This window comes from Mauremys reevesii, linkage group 2 (genome assembly GCF_016161935.1).
Source record: "Mauremys reevesii isolate NIE-2019 linkage group 2, ASM1616193v1, whole genome shotgun sequence".
Taxonomy (NCBI): Eukaryota; Metazoa; Chordata; order Testudines; family Geoemydidae; genus Mauremys; species Mauremys reevesii.
Genome location: NC_052624.1, coordinates 15,689,094 through 15,710,957, shown reverse-complemented (window position 1 = coordinate 15,710,957; position 21,864 = coordinate 15,689,094). Strand labels below are relative to the sequence as shown.

At 43.5% G+C, this 21,864-nt stretch overlaps 1 protein-coding gene across 3 annotated transcripts in view; it reads left to right on the top strand.

Moving 5' to 3' along the window:
- Window positions 1-21,735, top strand: part of WDR86 (WD repeat domain 86) — a 36,085-nt gene extending 14,350 nt beyond the window's left edge. For 2 of the 3 annotated variants that reach the window (XM_039527333.1, XM_039527332.1), the window contains exons 5-7: window positions 14,905-15,040; window positions 20,153-20,256; window positions 20,519-21,735. In XM_039527333.1, the coding sequence (XP_039383267.1) occupies window positions 14,905-15,040; window positions 20,153-20,256; window positions 20,519-20,737 (459 nt within the window). In that variant the 3' untranslated portion in view covers window positions 20,738-21,735. The remainder of the gene's footprint in view (window positions 1-14,904; window positions 15,041-20,152; window positions 20,257-20,518) is intronic. The other variant, XM_039527334.1, reaches the window with a different exon arrangement.
- Window positions 21,736-21,864: the final 129 nt, after the last annotated feature.

The window sequence follows — 21,864 nt, the reverse complement described above, 5'->3', positions numbered from 1 at the left end:
TTCCAGGGACTGAGGTGAGGCTGACCCATCTGTAGTTCCCCAGATTCTCTTTTCTTTTTTAAAGATGGGCACTATATTTGCCTTTTTTTCCAATCGCCCAGGACCTCCCCTGATCGCCATGAGGTTTCAGTGATAATGGCCAATGCCTCTGCAATCACATCAGCCAACTCCTTCTGCACCCTTGGATGCATTAGATCCAGACCCATGGACTTGTTCATGTCCAGCTTTTCTAAATAGTTCTTTCACCATTGTGGGCTGCTCACCTCCTCCCCATACTATGCTGCCCAGTGCAGCAGTGTGGGAGCTGCCCTTGTCTGTGAAGACTGAGGCAAAAAAAGCATTGAGAACTTCAACTTTTTCCACATTATCTGTCACTAGGTTGCCCTCCCCATTCATTAAGGGTCCCAAACTTTCCCTGACCTTCTTCTTGTTGTTAACATAACTGTAGAAACTCTTCTTATTACCCTTCACATCCCTTGCTAGCTGCAAGTCGAGTTGTGCTTTGGCCTTCCTGATTACACCCCTGCATGCTCGAGCAATATTTTTATACTCCTCCCTAGTCATCTGTCCAAGTTTCCACTTCTTGTAAGCTTCCTTTTTGTGTTTTAAGATCACCAAAGATTTCTCTGTTAAGCCAAGCTGGTCGCTTGCCATATTTGCTATTCTTTCTGCACGTTGGAATGGTTTGCCCTCAATAAGGCTTCTTTAAAATATAGCCAGCTCTCCTGGACTCCTTTCCCCCTCATATTAGCCTCCCAGGGGATCCTGCCCATCAGTTTCCTGAGGGAGTCAAAGTCTGCTTTTCTGAAGTCCAGGGTCCATATTCTGCTGCTCTCCTTTCTTCCTTTTGTCAGGATCCTGAACTCGACCATCTCATGGTCACTGCTGCCCAGGTTGCCACCCACTTCTACTTCCCCCACCAATTTTTCCCTGTTTCTGAGCATCAGGTCAATAGGAGCATGGCCCCTAGTTGGTTCCTCCAGCACTTTGCACCAGGAAGTTGTCCCCAGCATGCTCCAAAAACTTCTGGCTTGTCTGTGAACTGCTGTATTGCTCTCCCAGCAGATGTCAGGGTGATTGAAGTCCCCATGAGAACCAGGGACTGTGATCTGGAAACTTCTGTTAGTTATCTGAAGAAAGCCTCATCTACCTCCACCTCCTGGTCTGGTGGTCTATAGCAGACACCCACCACAATATCAACCTTGTTGCTCTTGCCTCTAACCTTAACCCAAAGACTCTCAACAGGCATTTCTCCAGTTTCATCCTGGAGCTCTGAGCAGTAACACTGCCCTCTTACATACACTGCAACTCCTCCACCTTTCCTCCCATACCTGTCCTTCCTGAACAGTTTATACCCATCCATGACAGTGCTCCAATCATGTGAGTTACTCCACCAAGTCTCTGTTATTCCAATCACATCATAGCTCCTTGACTGCCAGGACTTTCAATTCTTCCTGCTTGTTTCCCAGGCTTCTTGCGTTCGTGTACAGGTCCCTAAAATAACTAGCCAATTGCCCAACTTTCTCAGTATGAATCAGGAGGCCTCCCCTGGTGCACCATTCTTCTTGTGTTTCCTCCCGGTATCCCACTTCCCCTCTCTACCTCAGGGCTTAGGTTACCACACCCCATCAAACCTAGTTTAAAGCCGTCCTCACTAGGTTAGCAAGCCTGCCTGAGAAGATGCTCTTCCCTCTCTTCGTTAAGTGGATCCCATTTCTTCCTAGCAATCCTTTTACCGTGGGATGTTGTTCCAGGAAGAAGAATCCAAAGCCGTCTCTCTGACACCACCTGCTTAGCTATGCATTTACCTCCACAATTCGATGGTCCCTACCTGGGCCTTATCCTTCAACAGGGAGGATGGATGAGAACATGACTTATGCCTCAAACTCCTTTTATCCTTCTTTCCAGAGCTACGTAGTCTGCAATGACCTGCTCAAGGTCATTCTTGGCAGTATCATTGGTGTGCACGTGGAGAAGTAGGAAGGGGTAGCGGTCCGAGGACTTGATCAGACTGATAGATGAAAACCAGGAAATGGTAAAGGAGAAAAGACATGGTGTAGTTTTTAGCAAAATCCTATTTCATTTGTACCTCTTGCTGTCTATATTTCACTGTTTCTATGGCAAATTCCCCCCCCCTCCCCACCGGCTGCGAAATGGCAGAGCTGGGGGACATCTGGTGTGAGGAGACTTGGATAAAATTGCTCCTCTCTTCTGAGTGTGTAGTTGAGATAACAGGTCATTTTTAAGAGGATATTTTTAGAAATTCCATGCTCTAGTGGCCGTAACTTCAGGGATTTCAAGCCCAAATGGTTTTAAATAGATGTATTGTGTTAGCTTCCAGGGGAAAACACATGCAGTCAACGCTCTCCTTGTTTACTGGTGTGTAAAATGACTGCTGCTCCTTTGCAGGGGAAAAATATATTAGTAGCAGTTTAATAAGTGTTGCCATTGTTCTGTAAAGAAAATAGTTGCTGCTAGTTTCTACAGGCCAAAAAGCCTACTGTAATATGGGAATTTTAGTGTCCCTCTGTCTTTGAGGGAAAATTTAAAGCTGAATTATGCAGCCACCAAATAACCTCTGTTTTGTTTGGATACATTTTTTGGGTTGTTTCTCTGCTCCCTCTGTGCTGCTATTATAGTAGCATGTTTTGAGGATGCTCTAGTAGCCAATTACTGCTCTTAAAGGTATCATCAGAAGGCAAAAATAAGCGGGGAAAATAAAATGATTCTAAAATGTAACATATACTTAATTCCTGCTTCAGACCCTATAAGAAGTAGGGTAAATTTTTGTCCCTGTTTCTTTCAATGGGATTTAGGCCATTGACTTCAGTGGAGCCAGGTTTTCACCCTACAGCTCTTCAAGAAACCTACTTTTCCTGAGTCGTTCTCAAAAGTAACTAAACTGCTTTTGCTGAAACTTTGCAAAAATCTGTGGCCTGAGGCAGAAACCAAGCCTGGAAAATATCAGTCCAAATGGTTAAAGTTCGGCAAGGTTGTAAGCAAATGAAAATGGACTGTAATGAAAAGTGTTAGGTAGTTTTAACTATAGGCAGTGCTACATGCATAGGCCCTGCCTTAGAATACCATACATCAGTGGTGTCAGACCTCTTCACTCTGAGGGCCAGACATATTGTTTCAGAAAGATCAAGGGGCTACAGTGAGTAGTTTGGGGCTGATTTTTCTGTCTTGTTCCCTTTGCATTTTTCTGGTGGTGAATAGGGAGCAGAAACCACCTGCAAGATTCCCCTGGCATATGGGGGGTGGTGTCTGGTGGGAATACCCAGGTTTTATACTTCATTTCCTGTGGATCCAGGTTAAAAAGACATATTGGGGGGGAGTGGGGACAGTGAAAGGCAGGATTGGGCTGTGTTCTGGATTTTCTCAGTTGGCATGTGCTCTCTTGAGTATCCCTGCCAGCTGGCACAAGCTAGAGTAGCCTCCAGGCTGTTCTGGGGGTAGAATCAGGGAGCCGTGAGTGGTGGTTGGTTCTTAGGTTTTCTCCCCGCTCCCCCACCCCCTTTCTTGGGCTGCCCTTTGCTAGGTGCTCCCATTGGATTAGGCAGAGCCAGGGCCGGCTCCAGACCCCAGCGCGCCAAGCGCACGCTGCGGCGATTTTTTGGCAGGGGGCAGGCGGCGCGCGGCGGACGCTTCGCAGCCATGCCCCAGCAGGTCCACCGGGAGCTGACCACAGAGGAACTCCGCAGGCATGACTGTGGGTTCGTTTGGGTCGAGCTGGTCCGGTGACCTCGCGACCTCCCGCCCCCCAGAGGTCCCCCAGAGCGCTGCACCGCCGGCGCCCGCGCGCCCGCCCGCGCGCCGCCGCCCGGGCGGGCGGGGGGATTCTTCATCAAGCTTCCAACTTGCTCCCTCTGAGACTTCCATTGCCTGTTACCTAACCAGGTTGTGGAGCAGCTAGAGCTACTCACTCTTTCCTCTCCCTGCAATGCAACACACGACCAGCGTGGCGGCTGCATCAGGGAAGGTACAGCAGCTGCTTGGAGACTGCTGGGGAGGGTGTAGGGATGCAGCTGATTCAGACCTATACATTTAAAAATGTCAGGGCATGGCTAAGGGAATATTTTCAATTCATAACCAAATACATGCTTTCCTTACCACAACCGTTTGGACAACCTTCCCTAAATATATACAGTACCTCTTAACCTGAGCATTTCCAAGATGTTCTACCAACTGTCCCCAGAGATTGCTTCATCTACTACTGATGTACAGCCTCTGGGGGTATTTGTCAAAATGACACTGCAAGAGGAGGTTGCTCTGGTGGGGGAGTGGCATTATATGTGAAAGAAAGCATAGAGTCAAATAAAGTAAAAATTAGGGGTGTCAAGCGATTTAAAAAGTTGCACGATTAAACAATAATAGAATACCATTTATTTAAATGTTTTTGGGTGTTTTCTACATTTTCAAATATATTGATTTCGATTATCACAGAATACAAAGTGTACAGTGCTCACTTTATATTTGATTTCAAGTTTCTGCATCGGAGTGTTGCTCTTTTAAGACTTCTGAAAGCATGCTCCACACCTCGTCCCTCTCAGATTTGGAAGGCACTTCAGATTCTTAAACCTTGGATCGAGTGCTGTAGCTATCTTTAGAAATCTCACATTGGTACCTTATTTGTGTTTTGTCAAATCTGCAGTGAAAGTGTTCTTAAAATGAACAATATGTGCTGGGTCATCATCCGAGACTGCAGTAACATGAAATATATGGCAGAATGCAAGTAAAACAGAGCAGGAGACGTACAATTCTCGCCCAAGGAGTTCAGTCACAAACTTAATTAACGCGTTATTTTTTTGACAAGCATCATCAGCATGGAAGCATGTCCTCTGGAATGGTGGCCGAAGCATGAAGGGGCATACAAATATTTAGCATATCTGGTATGTACATACCTTGTAGTGTCGGCTACAAAAGTACCATACAAATGCCTGTTCTCACTTTCTGGTGACATTGTAAATAAGAAGGCAGCATTATCTCCTGTAAAGGTAAACAAACTTGTTTGTCTGAGCGATTGGCTGAACAAGAAATAGGACTGAGTGGACTTGTAGGCTCTAAAGTTTTACGCTGTTTTTTATTTTTGAGTGCAGTTATGTAACAAAAAAAATCTACATTTGTAAGTTGCACTTTCATGACAAAGGGATTGCACTACAGTACTTGTATGAGGTGAATTAAAAATACTATTTCTTTTGTTATTTTTACAGTGCAAATATTTGTAATTAAAATAATATACACTTTGATTTCAATTACACAGAATACAATGTATATGAAAATGTAGAAAAAATCCAAAATATTTCATAAATTTCAACTGTATTCTGTTTAACCGTGTGATTAAAACTGCAGTTAATTGTAATTATTTTTTTAATCGTGATTAATTTTTCTTAGTTAATCGCATGAGTTAACTGCAATTAATCGACAGCCCACGTAAAAATCTTAAATGAAACAAACTGTACCATATGATATCTATGGATAGAAAAATTTCATACTTGACTAAAAAAGTGTTGCAGTAGGAATATACTACTGAGCGCCTGACCAGAGTGGTATCCATGAGTGTGAAATGCCAAGGGAGGTTAGAGAGGCTACAAAAGCAGAAATTACAATAATAATGGGTGACTTCAACTTCTATTGACTGAGTAAATGTCACCTCAGGACATGATGCAGATAAAATTTCTAGATACCATAAATGAGTGTTTCTTGGTACAGCTAGTCCTGGAACCCACAAAGGGAGAGGCAATTCTTGATTTACACCTAAATGGAGCACAGGATCTGATCAGTAATAGTGACCATAATGTAATTAAATTTAATATCCTTGGAGGGGTGATAATACAAAAAAACCTGTCACGGTAACATTTAATTTTAAAAAGGGAAACTACACAAAAATGAGTATGCTTGTTATATGGAAATTAAAAGGTGTTGCCACAAGGGTTAAATGCCTGCAGGCAGCATGCTGGACTACTTAAAAAACCCCAATAGAGGCTCAGGCTAAATGTATACCACAAATTAGAAAAGACAGTCAGAGGACCAAAAGAATGCCACCTGGCTTTTATAAAGGGAAATCCATGCCTCACCAATCTCCTAGAATTCTTTGAGGGGGTCAACAAGCATGTGAACAAGGGTGATCCAGTTGATATACTGTACTTGGACTTTCAGAAAGTGTGTGACAAGGTTCTTCACCAAAGGCTCGTAAGGAAGCTAAGTCGTTTTGGGCCGACAGGGAAGGTCTTTTCATGGATCAGTAACTGTCTGAAAGATGATAAACTAAGGGTAGGAATAAATGGTCAATTTTCACAATGGAGAGAAGTAAACAGTGGGGTTTCCCAAGGATCTGTACTGGGACCTGTGCTGTTCAGCATATTCTCTAATGATTGGGAAAAGGGGGTGAACAGTGAGGTGGCAAAGTTTGCAGATGATACAGAACTAGTCAAGATAGTTAAGTCCAAAGCAGACTGTGAAGAGTTACAGGTGGATCTCAAAACTGGGTGACTGGGCAAGAAAATGGCAGATAAAATTGAATGTTGATAAGGACAAAGTAATGCACAATGGAGAAAAAAGAATTCCAACGACAGTAATATATAACATAAAAATAATGGGATAGATTTTACCACGCGTGAAAGATCTTGGAGTCACTGTGGATAGTTCTTTGAAACCTTCAGCTCAATGTGCAGCAGTGGCCAAAAGGGCTAACAGTAGGGCAGGAACTATTAGGAAAGGGATAGATAATAAGATGGAAAATATCATAATACCATTATATAAATCCATGGTGAGCCCACACCTGCAATGCTGTGTCCAGTTCTGATTGCCCCATCTCAAAAGGATATAGTAGAACTGGAAAAGGTTGAGAGAAGGGCCACAAAAATGATCAAGGATATGGAATGGCTTTTGTCTGAGGAGAGACAAAAAAATTTAGGTTTGTTCAGCTTAGAAAATAGATAACGGAAGGGGAGGGGGGATGATAGAGGTCTATAAAATCATGAATGGTGTGGAAAAAGTGAATAGAGAAGTATTATTTACCCTTTCTCACAATATGCAAACCAAGGATCACCCAGTGAAATTAATAGGCAGCAGGTTTAATACAAACAAGAGGAAATATTTTTTCACACAATGCACAATTAGCCGGTGGAACTCATGCCCATGGATGTTGTGATGGCCAAAAGTATAGCTGGGTTAGAAAAAGAACTAGACAAGTTCATTACTGATAGGTCTATTAATGGCTATTAGATCAGGGATTCAACCCCATGCTTGAGGTGACCCTAAACTTCCGGCTGACAGAAGCCAGAACTGAAAGATGGATGGATCAGTCCAAAATTGCCCTGTTGTGTACACTCTCTCTCCCTGAAGCTTTGGTGCTGGCTACTGTTGGAGATGGGATACTGGGCTAGATAGACCATTGGGTCTGACCAGTATGGCATCTCCTATGTTCTTATGAGGAACATAGGTTAGTAGAATGAAGTTATCCAGTTTGGGATTTAGCTTGGAAGCCAGAGGAAACATTCCTACTGTGGTGGAAAGTGCAACATGACCAAAAACAGGCAGGGGCTTAGCTTTGGGTCTCTTCCAAAATACGGCACCTTTAATAGGACAAGTTGCCCTAAAGATGTATTGAATTTTAGTACTCAGGGGATGGAGCAGTGCCACCTACTAAATTGTCACTTGCACTCCATTTCCTGATGCAGTGCGATCACAAGAGGAGGAACGACTTGTCCTGTTGTTCCAGTTGTTAACTGGATTTGAAATGTTCTTCAATCTTGTAATTTGCCTCAGTATTTATTTTATAACTAGTCAGGCGATGCACATATAAATCAGTGTAATGTACTTTTGTACAGTACCTGAGGGGTACTAGAGAAGCGTAGTTTCAGCACCAATCCAAGAGATCAAGCTGCAGTGGAGGAGTTGGACTGTTTGTTTGTTTTCTGAGAATCCAGCCAGCATAACAACTATGGTCTTATTGTCAGAAAACAACCTCTTGTCTGCAGATTTTTTTTTTTTTTGCTCATTAAAAGGAATGTGGTTGGAATAGGATCTTGAAAGGCCAGCTCAGCTGAAAGCTCGTATAGCTGGCCCTCAGGAACTGGTCCCATTAGTGATTCTGTATTTAGCAAGCTCAGTTTAAATGAGTCTCCTGCTGAAAAGTTGTGGAAATGCAGCCCAGTGATGTGGTGAGTAAGTAGATAATTGGGAATTTGGTAAGCGAAGAGACACAGGAGTGGCTGGGAATGTGCCTGGATGCACTGACACCAATAATGTTTGTCCAGATCTGATTGAAAGGCTGAGAAGTGAACTTGTTCTCCTTGGCTGAAAAGAAACTGCTGAGCTTCAGTTCATTTGCAAATTTGACACCATCAGCTCAGGTTTAAACAAAGACTGTGAATGGCTTGCCAACTACAGAACCAGTTTCTCCTCCCTTGATGTTCACACCTCAACTGCTAGAAGAGGGCCTCATCCTCCCTGATTGAACTAACCTCCTTATCTCCAGACTGATTCAGGCCTGCATATTTATACCTGCCTCTGGAAATTTCCATTACAAGCGTATTCACCCACAAAAGCTCATGCTCCAATACGTCTGTTAGTCTATAAGGTGCCACTGGACTCTGTTGCTTTTTACAGATCCAGACAAACACGGCTACCCCTCTGATATCTGGCAGAGATGTACCTGTGAGAGGAAAGCGCATGTCTATGAGCCTTGGCATAAGTACCAGCCAGGCAGTTGTATTGCAGATATTTTTGGCCGTCATACAAAGAGAAGGGAAATCGTGAGCTGCTGTGCATATTCAGATCCACCAGACTGCTGAGCATTAAGCCATTACTGGCCACTTCAGTCTTGAGAGCTGCCTGGATGGGAACATTGCTATTCATGTAGTGTTTGTATTAAAGTAGTGTTTTAGAGGCCCAACCAAGAGCAGAGCCACCCGGAAGATGACCTCACCATAGCTAAAGCGGTAACAATTTTACCATTATGATCTGTTTTGCTCCTGCCCTAATTTTGCTAGTGCTAAACTGGTCTGCCTGAAATTTCTCATGCAATAGCATATCTCAAATGGTGTAGCCTGGATGCTCAAATTTGTTCTATTCTTCTGTCGTAGGTGAGAGCTAATGTTTCAGCTGGCACAGAGTGCAGAGGAGAAGTCTTTCTCAGCAATGGGGCGAGTGAACAGGTCGGAGTTCTGGGCAGCTGTGCAGTGATAGCCACTCCATATAATTCATTTGTAAATAAGGCTTTGAAACCAGGCAGCTGGTTGCCATCTCCTTTTTTTAGCTAATTATCTTTCAAATGTTTAGACTCCTTTGAATTAGGCACTTCAGTGTCCACTTTTCTCATTGATATTGGAGCTGCAAATCTCAGCCCGTGCTCTCTAATCTATTAGATGTCTCCGTGGTTTGCCATGCTTTTCCCTGACAGGAGCTCTCTTGGGAAATTGGCCAAAGCGAATAAAGCTTCTCCAAAGTCAGCCAAGGAAAGTACAGCTCTGAGGATATAACTGCTTCTCCAGGCCAGTGGCTTAGAATTTGTAATTGTATCTTCTGATCACTTATAAATCAGGAGTTGACAGACCTGGGTATATTTAAAAAAAGCTGTTGTGTAAAGTTTTTTTTTTTTCCCTCCCCCACCTAAATCACGGAAAATTAATTTGCACTCTTGTCAGCATAAGGCATCTGTATCTTTGTAATGAAACAAATATAAATTAAAAATTAGAATATTTGACATTTTGTAGTGAAGACCTAATTTAGGATTTTGCGTACTTCATAGTCTATATCATACAATGCATATCTCAAGCCTGACACTGAAGTCATTTTTCCATTTCATTAGCCAAATGAATTTTTTAGGAGATTGCCTAAAGTATTTTATTCCATATTTTATACCCTGTAACCAAATATTACTCTGAAAAACAAATGGGTGAGGCCTTACTAAACTAGAAAGTTCATTAGCGTGACCAGACAGCAAGTGTGAAAATCGGGACGGGGGTGGGAGGTAATAGGTGCCAATATAAGAAAAAGCCCCAAATATCGAGACTGTCCCTATAAACTAGGGACATCTGGTCACCCTAAAGTTCACTCTCTTTGGTCTGTATGGTTTGTTTTTGTATGAAAACAGATTTTGCTTGAATAAAAGAACAGGATTGGGTAAGTCAAGAGTTGGTAATGATATATGGAATCTTTCACATCTAGGAAGAATGGTCTAGTGGTTAGGGTGCTAGCCTGAGACTTGAGACCCATGTTCAATTCCCTGCTTCACCATAAACTTCCTGTATGATCTTGGGCAGATCATTTCATTTTTCTTCCCTAATTCCTCATCTATAAAATGGGGATATTATTAATTCCTTGCCTCACAGGACTGTTGAGAGACACTCAGATAGTAAAGGGATGGGTGCCACACAAGTACGAGAGGTAGATCTAGGTTGTGATGGGATGTATCCCCAGGGTAAAGCCTGGAAGCTGTTGGAACACTGTGCTCCCCTAACTATTCAGCTGGGTTGGCTTCTCCCCCTGCTCTGCTGGCGAGACACAGCCAGTCCCTCTGGGCCCTGTTATCACTCAACACGACAGCAGGTGGCACCACACACCCCACTAAGTTACCTGAGTGCTTTACCTAAGCCGCTCATGGACCAACAATGGAGGCACCAGCCAATTTCCCAGCTCTCCATCACAGCACTCCTATTGGAGCATAAACACAGAATTGGACCATCTTGCACTGCACAGGTATCTGTACAGTGCAAACTCATTAATTAGTCTGTTCCCCCCCCCCCTCGCTGTGGGGAAGATATGCCCCAGCCTTTGTTAACAGAGCTAAGATTTCCAAACGCTTCACTCAAAAATACCCTAGTTAAGATAAAACATAAAACAGGTTTATTAACTATAGAAAGATAGATTTTAAATGATTATAAGTGATAGCAAACAGATCAAAGCAGGTTACCTAGGAAATCAAACAATCACACTCTACGTCTCATGCAAACTGGATAGGATTTGAATCAGCAATATCTCACCTTGGCTTACAGAGTCTCGATGTGCAGGCTGCATCTGCTTTTCAGCCTGGGTTCCCCTCCCCCTTTCAAAGTCCTTTGTATTCCATAGGTTCTTTCAGTGTTGAGTTATGGGGGAGTGAAGACAAATCAAGATGTTGCTCCCTGTCTTTTATAATTTCTTCCAGTTTGCTGGAAAGTCTATAAATGTGGAAGGGAGGAGTCCACCTCTGTTGGCCAAACGTTCTCCATTGTCTTGGTGCTCCCTGGGAAGGAGGCTTCCTTATCATAGGATCGGAAGGGACCTCAGGAGGTCATCTAGTCCAACCCCCTGCTCAAAGCAGGACCAATCCCCAGACAGAATTTTTTGCCCCAGTTCCCCAAATGGCCCCCTCAAGGATTGAACTCATAACCCTGGGTTTGAGCAGGCCAATGCTCAAACCACTGAGCTATCCCTCCCCCCTTATGCAGAGTTCCTGTGTCAGTGGGTTCTTCCCTTGATGGGTGCCTGGCTACTCCATTGTTGTACCTGAAAGGCTGGTTTGGGGTGCTTTACATCATACTTTAGTAACTCACACATAGCAAGATTTCATAACTTCACATACAATGATAGCACATACAATCCAACAAGATGTTAATGTTTAGCTTTAGCAGATCAAGACTTTTAGAATGATACCTCACAAGGCATACTTTGTACAAAACATCTCATAATTACATCACCATGGTAAATATGGGGTGCTTTGGGGTGGAGAGTGCCATATAGGTTACAGCTTCAAATCCAGTGGGAGTTTGTGAAAGCTGTCACCAACTGATGGCTGACAGGTGCCCTCGGTGCAATGAGATGGTGGCTTCAGTTCCTATTGCAAAAACAGCAGTAAAAGGAATGGAAGGGTTATGTTATGGCTAAGGACTGGGACTTGAGAGATTTGTTCCTGATTTGGCCACAGACTTCCTGAGTGACCCTTGGCAAATAGTTAACGTGTTGATACTTCAGTTTCCCAGTCTGTAAAATGAGGTTGATAATACTTTTCTATATCAAATGGGTATTGTGGGTCTCTAGCTTCATTAGATTGGTGTGATGCCCATACGCTGTAGTTGTGAAAAGCATAGAAAAGCCTATAAATCCGTGCAACTGGTCCCCTTCTTGGCACAAAGGCTACAGACTGAATAAAGACTGAACTAGAGTTCACAAAGACTCTTAGAGTTCATCCCTCCATATCACAGCTAGGGCTTTTCAGGGACAGTTTTCACTGCTGTTATGCCGTGGGTTCCATTAACTAGCTAGCTAAGCCCCCTTCTTTTGCCACATTGTATTTCTAGCAGAGAAATAACGATGGAGAGCAAACCAAGAGATGTAGCTGTTGTTTTGTTTGACTAAAATGTTTTCACACCCGCTTTAATGGAGAACTCGAGCACTATAACCTAATGTACCGTTAATGCAGAGCGGCATGTACCTGTAAGAGGCTGTAACTTCGCATTTGTTCTTGTTGAGTAGATTCTGCTGCTTGTAAGATGTTTGGAACAGAAATACCGTGAGTTGGCCAAGAACAATCCAGCGGGATCCCAACTCCAGCCAACCTTTTCCAAGTAGCAGTGGAATGTGACAGTTTTTCCATGCCCACTTAGGTTGGGTTTTAAGCTTAGGGGTCAGATTAGCTCTGTCAGGCTATTTGTGTAGCTCAAAATCTGTGTTTATACAGCAGGTCACTCCCTCGCTTCCCTTCTTGAGATGTAATAGTAGTGCCACTGCTGAGGCATCAGAAATTTAATGAGATGTGACATTTCAAACTCCTAGTTTTTGGGCAATTGTGTGTTTTATGAGCTTCTGAGACATGGCCTTGGAAGAGGTCCTGTGTACCAAGTTCTGCCTGCAGTCAGTTGCATGAGCAGTTACTCTTGAATTCGGTGGGGCTTGTGCATGTGTCTTCAAAGGCATCTTGGTCCTTCTGTGTGAGTTTGCCATTAGTCTCGTCCAGTGCAGCACAGCCCCATCGTAAACACTTTAAGTATCGTCGTTAGAGGTTCTCATCATACTATACAAGCAGTAAAGATGTGATTTGCCCCTTTGGTACAGAGATGACTCGGGACACTAAAGGGGATTTTGGGCAGAAAGGAAATCAAATTTATCTGCACAATCCAGAGGTGAGCAAAGGGGCTGAATAGCCACGTGGAGGGGGTGGAGGATGGGGAGAGGTGTTTTAAGTAACTTACTTTGTGGTGAAGGAATGGGTGATTGTATAGGAGTAGAGACATGGTCTAAAAGTGAAGTCCATGTCAAGCTGGGTTAGTGCATAACGTGCAGTCAGTCTCTATGCAGGACTCCCCTTGACATCAGAGAGAGTTTGATCAAGCAGGGGTTATCTTCTGGACAGGGCTTAAATTCTCAGAGTATTTCCCAGAGCCCCCACCCCCATTCCTCATGGGAGGTGCCCGGGGGCTTGGGGGCCTCCCTGAAACCAGCTTGCAGCCCCCCCAGAGGGCCTGGACCCCCAGTTGGGAACTGTAACACCATCAGACAGGAGTCAAGTTTTTAAAATATTTACCGGTGCTCTGCTCCAGCTGAATTTAAGCCCTGCTTCTGGACGTGACAGCCTGTAACCTGTGTGCTCATAGGGGAAAATAAGCCATTATTCCTTGTGCAAGTTCTCTTTTTCCTTCCGATTGCCACCTGTTTCTCCCTCTTCTTTACGTGTTTAAATCAGTCCCAAGGTGGTTCCTACCAGCCCTTAAAAACCTGATATGTGAAACTGTGATTACCCTGGCTTCTGAATTGGAACTTTTGGTAACAGAAATTTCCTTTTTTTTTTTTAATGTAGCACTAGCTGCATGCTAGACACTTTACAGACAAGCGCCCAACCAGAGTCCTTGCTCTGAAGAGGTTACAATCTTAGTATTTTAATGATGCCTGTTTTGTCTTGGTTTATTTTCCTTATCTGTATGTTCGAAGAACTCAGTGAGATCTTTCCCATATTAGGGAAGGCTGATGAGAGGAAGGATGGCCTTGTGGCTAAGGCACTGGACTATGACTCAGGAAGACTGGGTTTAATTCACAGCTGTGCCACAGACTTGCTACATGATCTTGCACAAGCCACTTAATCTCCCTTTGCTTCTGTTTCCCATCTGTCTGGTGGAGGTAATCCTGCCCTTCCTGTCTTGTTGGTTTAGACTGTAAGGGATTGTCTCCTACTATGTGTATTTACAGTGACTAGCACAATGAAGTCCTGATCTCAGCTGAAGTCTCTAGTCTGGGCAGTATTGCTGTAATACAGATAATATTGGAAACCGTTTTAATTGCTACATTGCTAAGATCATTTATGAAACACTTCTAGGATCTTGTCTGAAAATAGCATTTTAAAAAATGTTATTGCATCATTGAACAATACTGGAAACACACATCCAAAACAGTTACAAAGAAAACACAGTATTTCAAAACACTGACCTTGTCTGTTGTTATCCCATTAGCCTCTGACTTGGTTTATTTAATTTGCCTTTTGTCACTTAGGATTTGTTCTTTGAGGGTTTTTTTTTAAATTTGAAATTTGTGATCTCATAACGTATTTACCAATTGTTGTTAGTCTAATGCGTTTATAAACTGACAAACTAGTCCAAACTCTCTACTAGTGCAGCTCCATAAACTTCAAGAGAGATGCGCCCACTTTCACCAAAAGAGAATCTGGCCCTTAATCTCTCCCTTGTTTGAAATTTGGAAACCATTTTTAGGGCCCAGAAGTCCCATGAGGGACGTGGCTGTGCAAAGAATACAGGATCAGGCAATTATGTTTCAGCTCAGAGAGAACTGTTTTGCTGAAACCCCCCTCTAAAAGCTAATTGCTTTTTTTTTTTCAGTTGGAAGATGTGACTGAGGATGAATCACTTGAGTGCAATTCCCTGAATTTTCCCTGGAGGCTATTGCCGATGTTCTTTTCTCTTTCCCCCTCAGCTGGTGAATCGATACTTGTATTCGGGAAGTGCAGACAAGACGGTGAAGTGCTGGTTAGCAGACACTGGGGAGCAAGTCCAAACATACAAGACTCACAAACACAGCGTTAGCACTTTGAAATACCATGCAGGAATCTGTAAGTTGCCTTTCCACAAATTTTGTCTCATTTTCCCTGCTATTTATGGATGTTTTTCCTTTGATTAAAAGTGAATAATAAAGGTAACATTATAGTTGTGAGGAGTGAGATCTTGTGAAATCTTCACTGACTCTTCCTCCTGCCCTAGTGCTACTAGATGGAGCACCAAAGTATGGCACTCACTCTGCTGGGTGCCTTCACTTCTCCAAAGCAGAACATTAATGCAGCTGCTTCTACTCCCTGGCTGCAGTGGGATCCTTCTATTTCTGCACATCTCAAAGTATATCTGGATGGGTTGAAGATGTGGCTGGGCTCCATCCTCATGTGCCCCAGCTAGCACTAGAGCACGCAGGTATAGCAAGATACTGGGTTTGTGTAATGCACAATTTATTGTTCTCAAACTAAAATGTGTATCTGTGAAACTTGGCTCTTTCCCCTTCCAAAACATTCTATCTACTTTGTCCTGAAAGCTAAAACTCCTATTCAGACCCCCATAGTCTCCCACACTGATTCCTGCAAATAACTAACGTCTTTTGCCTACGAACCCCATCAAGGCCTCGTTGTACTAGGCACTACTAACAATGAAGATAGTTCCTGCCTCAGAGAGTTTACAGTCTAGACTTCTGGCCATATCCTCTCCCTTCTCTGAATTCCTTTGTTGGCTATCTCTTCTAGCATGTCTCATTTATGCTTCTTGTTCTTGGCTTCAGAATCACGTATAATGCTGATCCTAGATAGTCATCATCCTGAGCCTTTTTATGTATCATCCTCTGGCCTGATCTGCGAATGATATAGCCGTGGTGTGCTGTTTGCCCAATAAAGGTCTCCATGCCTTCTTGCATACAGGCAACGTAGAAGAAATGCCCTTCCTGAGCCAATCCACAAGGCCACTGCTCTCTCCTCTTCAGCTCCCTCTTCCACATCTGCCTCAACTTGGACACCTGCAAATAACTCTAACTGCATTGTTGTAGGGTAATTTGGAAGTAACTGTCCATCCCTATAGGTGAAAGGGCAGTACAATGGCAGGTGAAATTCACAGTTGACAAATACAAAGTAATGCGCATGGGAAAGAATAATATGAACTGCTCAGACATACAGATCATGGGTAAACAATGATTAGCTGACATGATACTGAATATGGTTTTCCTTGGTCCACACTGGCTGACTGGTCATGATCAGAATCAAGTAAGCTAACTTGATTTCATTGTTGTACTTGGGCACTTAAGAAGTGTTCATGTAGACAAGCCCAGAGGCATGATACTGAACTATATACACTGCTGGTCTGATCCACTACTGTAACTCCTACTTCCTATTGGGGAGGAGGACAGGAGAGCTGAAGGGGTGGGAGGTCTTTCTTTGTTTAATGAGAGTACGAGAAAGACTAAAGTCTCAAAACAATTCTCGCTCTGTAGCTAAGCTGGGAAATGGATGGACATTGGCTCACTTGAAAGATTATACACTAAGTTCAAATCAAACTTTCCAAGGTGCCACCCCAGTATTGCCAGATTTTGCACACTCTGCCGTCTTTCCTTTCATCCCCTTCTCTTTCCTTAGCACTCCACACTCTGGGACTAAGCAGTCAGCATTGATATATTTAGCCAGACCTGGGAGAAACATGGTGTTAGTGTGACAGAGGTGTTCACAAGGGTATTATTAGCTTTTAATATAACAATAAAAGCTAAAAGGTGTTGGAGAGAGACAGCTGACTTGTCTCATTTGGGAAACAGAACATAAAGTGGGCAATGAAGAACATTAGGGACCTGTTTGGGAAGAATAAACACACCATTTTAACCTTGTAAAAGAGAAACTTCCCCCTTACAACCAGTCATTTGTTTACAATATGATTTTATTACAGTAGCACCTAGAGACCCCAGTGGAGATAAGAGCCTCACTGCGCTCAGCACTGTACACATACATAGTCAGAGACGATGCCTGCTCCAGAGAGCTTACAGCTGAAAAAAGACAAGCCAGCCAAAGTCTTATTTTTGCAGCTGGGGAACAGAGGCAAGAAACAATTAGCCCAAGATCACACAGGAAGTCCACAGCAGAGCTGAGAATTAAACCCACGTCTCCTGAAGGCCAGACTAGCATCCTAACCACACAACCAGGCATCTTCTCTTTGCTCTGTAACTAATAACACCACAGACTTATTAAAATGAGATTCTTTTCAGTGCAATTTATCTTTCACTGATTGTGCTTGTTTCTCTCTTACATTTCTGGGCTCGGACAGTGAAAATGAATTTAGTCAACTCAGATGTCTGTGCTGCAGTTTTTGTGTTGCAGAGTGCCAGGGAATCTTGTTTAAGAACCGCTCCTTCCATTGAATTTTAACCCCTTCTTCTCCACCCCTCCAAAAAAGGGGTTTTCTATTGGGTTTGCAGGTAGGTTTGGATACAAATTCATTTATATACAATCTAAATGTTGGCCTGAACTTGATTTGACATTGCCCCTGTGAAGCTCTGATGTACAAGTAACCTCTTTAAATGCAAAATGACAGTTCTCAGGGAAATAAAGGATACCTGTCAAAAAGCAAATCCTGAAAGAAAGGGAGAACTAAAATGTACTTGCTAAGAGCAATCCAGTTGCTGATCCAGCCTTCCCTTGCTTAATTTGAGATCTGCAAAGCTTGTGCCACTAGATGTATAGTGACAGGTTGCTTGGTGTACCAGTAAATAATACTGAACTACCACGTTTGTCCATTTCCTCTCTTTCAGTAGTCAATCAATGCCTTGTCATCTGTTTTGAGGGGTGAGGCGGCTGGAGACAATGTGAATCATTGGATGCCCTTCTGTTTCACAAAACTTTCCACACTGGCAGTTTATGATGAGGCGTGAAATACAAGGATCACTGATTTCACCTATTTTCTATCTTAATTCTGAAATGTCTGTCTATAGGAAAAGTCAATGAGCTGGGAATAGTTAAGAAAAGTTGTGCCATTAGAAGAGAATGTTCTCCAACCATTAAAGCTGGTTGGTATGGTCCTTACTCTGTGTATTAATAGCTAGTTGTTCATAGTCTGAAATGTTCAGAAATGTCTTGTGATTTTTGTGTGCCCAACCTGAAACTCCTTAAAGGTGCTGAGCATATACCCTCTGAAAATCAGGCCCCTGTAAAGTATCTCAAGTTGGGCACCCAAAATCACTAGTCATGCTTGAATTTAAAATAACCTCCCATAGTTCATATAGTATGTGGTATACAATATAGACATGACAGGACATTTTCAGTCATTATAAACTCCTATACTGTAATGGAATATCAACTCTAACCTGGGCCTTAAATCACTCAAAGGATGTATTGCTTGCAAGGATCCTAAGCTACAAGAGTTAATTGAAAAAATCTGCTCTTATGAAAGGAAATTTGTAGAGTTGCTTGAAGATGCATTTTCACTGCTGAAGAAAGAGGATTGTGTGATATCTCTGCACAGAGAAATCCTACCTGCTGATAGTAAGCTTTTTTGGTTGAAAAGCCCAGGCTTTATTCTAACAATGGTAAAGCCGCGCTTCATATATCATGAGCAAAAGTGTTAGACTCATACTTAATTACTGGGGTTTGCGGTTTCTCTTTCAAAATCAGAAGGGTATTCACCTCCGCTGCTTGATGCAAGAGAAGAAACTAGTGAAGATACTACAGCAATGAATGGGGCCCCTGGAACTGTATGGTGTTCAAAGATATTGAAAGCTTCGGGAAAATCTTTGAAACCAAGGATATCTTGTCTGCTCTAGAGACTGTCAAAGCATATGTATAGACAGGGAAACATACAGAGAGAAGGAAGGGAAACCTAAATGTGTGCAATGAACGTGGTCAGGAAGACTTAACATGAGATGGAACTGTAGACTTGAGGAGGAGTTCAGTACTTTGAAAAATGAGTGTTGTGTCGGGGAGAAACAAAGTCTAGAAGGAATTTAGGCTGAGTTAATGAGTGTGTAGCATAGAACAGCAAATGTAGCCACAGAAGCAGCAACTGATTGCTTTACAAATAGAACAAATGTTTTTGAGTGGGGTATGTTTCAGGGGTAAAGCCAGTAGCTAGTTGGATGAACCTGAATGGGCTGCGTGGCAGCCTCTCCTGGAGGAAGATACCCATGTTAATAAAACAGGATCCTTTGTTTCATGTTGTGTATAGTAACTTCTTCCTCCCAGTGGATTATGTACATTGGAATTCTGAACCAGATCCTCAGCTACAGTGAATCAAGGTAGCACCATTGAAGTCCAATGGAGCTCTGCTGACTCTCATCAGCTGAGGGTCTGGCCCCACATCATCTAACCCTGCTCAGAGCAAGCCTATATTTCATGGTGATTAAAACATCAGTGGCTACTGGTGCATTATCTACACTACTCTGCTTTTGGAGCTCCAGAGTTCTTAGCAATGGTGGGAAAGACCACAGAATCATAGAAATGTAGGACTGGAAGGGACCATGCATAGAGGCTGGACAAGGTATTATCTAGGCCATCCCTGACAGGTGTTTATCTAAACTGTTCTTAAAAACCTCCAGTAATGGAGATTCTAGGTAATTTGTTCCAGTGCTTAACTACCATTAAAGTTAGGAAGCTTTTCCTAATTTCTGACCTAAATCTCCCTTGTTGCAATTTAAGCCCATGACTTCTTGTCCTGTCCTCAGTGGTTAAGGAGAACAATTTACCATCCTTCTCTTTATAACAACCTTTTACGTACTTGGAGACTGTTATGTCCCCACTCAGTCTTCTCTGCTCCAGACTGGAAAAAAATGGGATTGTTTAATCTTTCCTCATAGGTCATGTTTTCTAGCCCTTTAATCATTTTTGTTGCTCTTCTCTGGACTTTCTCCAATTTGGCCACATCTTTCGTGCCCAGAACTGGATGGAGTACTCCAGTTGAGTCCTTATCAGCGCTGAGTAGAGTGGAAGAATTACTTCTTGTGTCTTGCTTACAACCCTCCTGCTAATACATCCCAGAATGACCCTTCTCTCATTTACACAGGACTAAATTGGGAGCAATCTTACTGGTGTGCATGAAGCTAAACTGGTATGAGCAAGTGGAGAATCAGGCCCAGAAACTGTTTTCCTTGAATAACTGATTCTTTATGATTGGTGACAGGGCTATCCTCAAAAGGCCTCATTGCTCCTTTGTGTTAGTGTTTACAGGAAGTGGTGATGCCTGCGCTCGAGCTTTCAATTCAAAGACAGGCGTCCTGCAGAGGATCTTCCGAGGACACAAGTTCATCATCAACTGCATTCAGGTGAGGAGGGGATTTAACTTTGAAAAACTCAACATCCAGCTCAGCACATTTTAGTGTAGATTTCTCCATATGTTCAGTGGAAACTGACATGGCCAGTTACCTGGGCATTAGAATACTTGGATTGCCAGGTGCTCTGACATGCAATGGGGAATTGGGCCTTAAATGTACAGGACTAAACCTCCTGTTTACTTCCAAGCTGCATTTTGATTGTGGTGACTCTGAAATGTGCAGTATGGGATTAAGTCTAACCCTATTGTTCCAGATTCACAATGAATTATTGTACACAGCTTCCCACGATGGCACGCTAAGGATCTGGGACGTACAAGGAATCTGCAAGCGAAACAAGCATCGCCTGAAGAAGGAGCGGTCTGTCCCGGGCAAGAGCTCTCAGAAGGGAAGTCTGTCCCGTCTTTTCAATAACAGAGTTGGCTGCACAGTGCAAGAGGAGAATGGGGAACTTGAGGCTGTTGAACTAATGTGATTGCCTGGGACAAACTGTCTGTCAAAGAGGAAAAAACTGAGCCATCTTCTGTGCCCTGGGGTGCAGATAAGCCAAACCTTGGAAAGAGGTGGGAAATTCCATTGCCCAAAGTGTTCAATCCAGAGTTCCCATTCATGTGAATCATGAAACTGCCTCTCTTCAGAATATTACTGATGTCTCACAGCATCTCATAGTACATTGTAATGGAAAGGAAACTTGTGTGGATGACTTACAGACCACGGGCAATATGGGGTCAGACGCCATTGTGAAGAGCAGTCCATGAAATATGCCTTCCCCTATATTTTTGTTTGTAATTATAATTTGTATTTAAGACTCCTCTTCCCAGTTCCTTCCCGTACAGTGGTATTTCACCCCACTGCTGCCTCACACTGGTCCCTGACAGGAGGAGAGGCAGGAATAAGTAATAAGCCAATAGGCTCCCTCCCCTTCTTATTGCCTGTTACAACACACTGCGATGGAGCAGAATGTGCAAGCGAAAGCTGCCTTGCAGGATGACTCTGAATTGAATTTTCTCAGCTCCCCTTGGGGTTATAATGTCCTTGCCTCTCACTGATCCGAATGACTTTAATGTAGGAGAGTTTGGCTGAGGCACACAGATGCCTGAAGTCTCTCTGGTGCTTGAGCTTAGAGCAACAGAGCAGAGATTTAAATGGGCTTTGAAAAAAACCCAACAAATGACCAACCTGAACTTCAGGCCTGTTCCTCCCCATACAGCGCGAGTGGGAGAGCAGGATGGCAGTGAGTTCCCCTGGGGAGGTCGGGGGGGCAAGGGCTTTTCTTTGTTGTGGGCATTGGAAAGCAGGACAACAGGCTTCATGTAAGGATGCTGGTTCTGAAGGATGTGATGGAGGAGGGTTGAGTGAATTCACTGCCAAGGCCGCCCAGAGGATTCAGGGGGCCTGGGGCAAAGCGGGGGAGCTGCAGTGCTTGTACTCACCCGGCGGCGGTCTGCGTCTCGTCGGCATTTCGGCGGCAGGGGGCCCTTCAGTTGCTCTGCGTCTTCGGCAGCACTAAAGGGCGCCCCCTGCCACCGAAATGCCGCCAAAGACCCAACTCACTGGGCCCCTGCTGGGCCTGGCGCAAATTGCCCCACTTGCCCCCTTCCC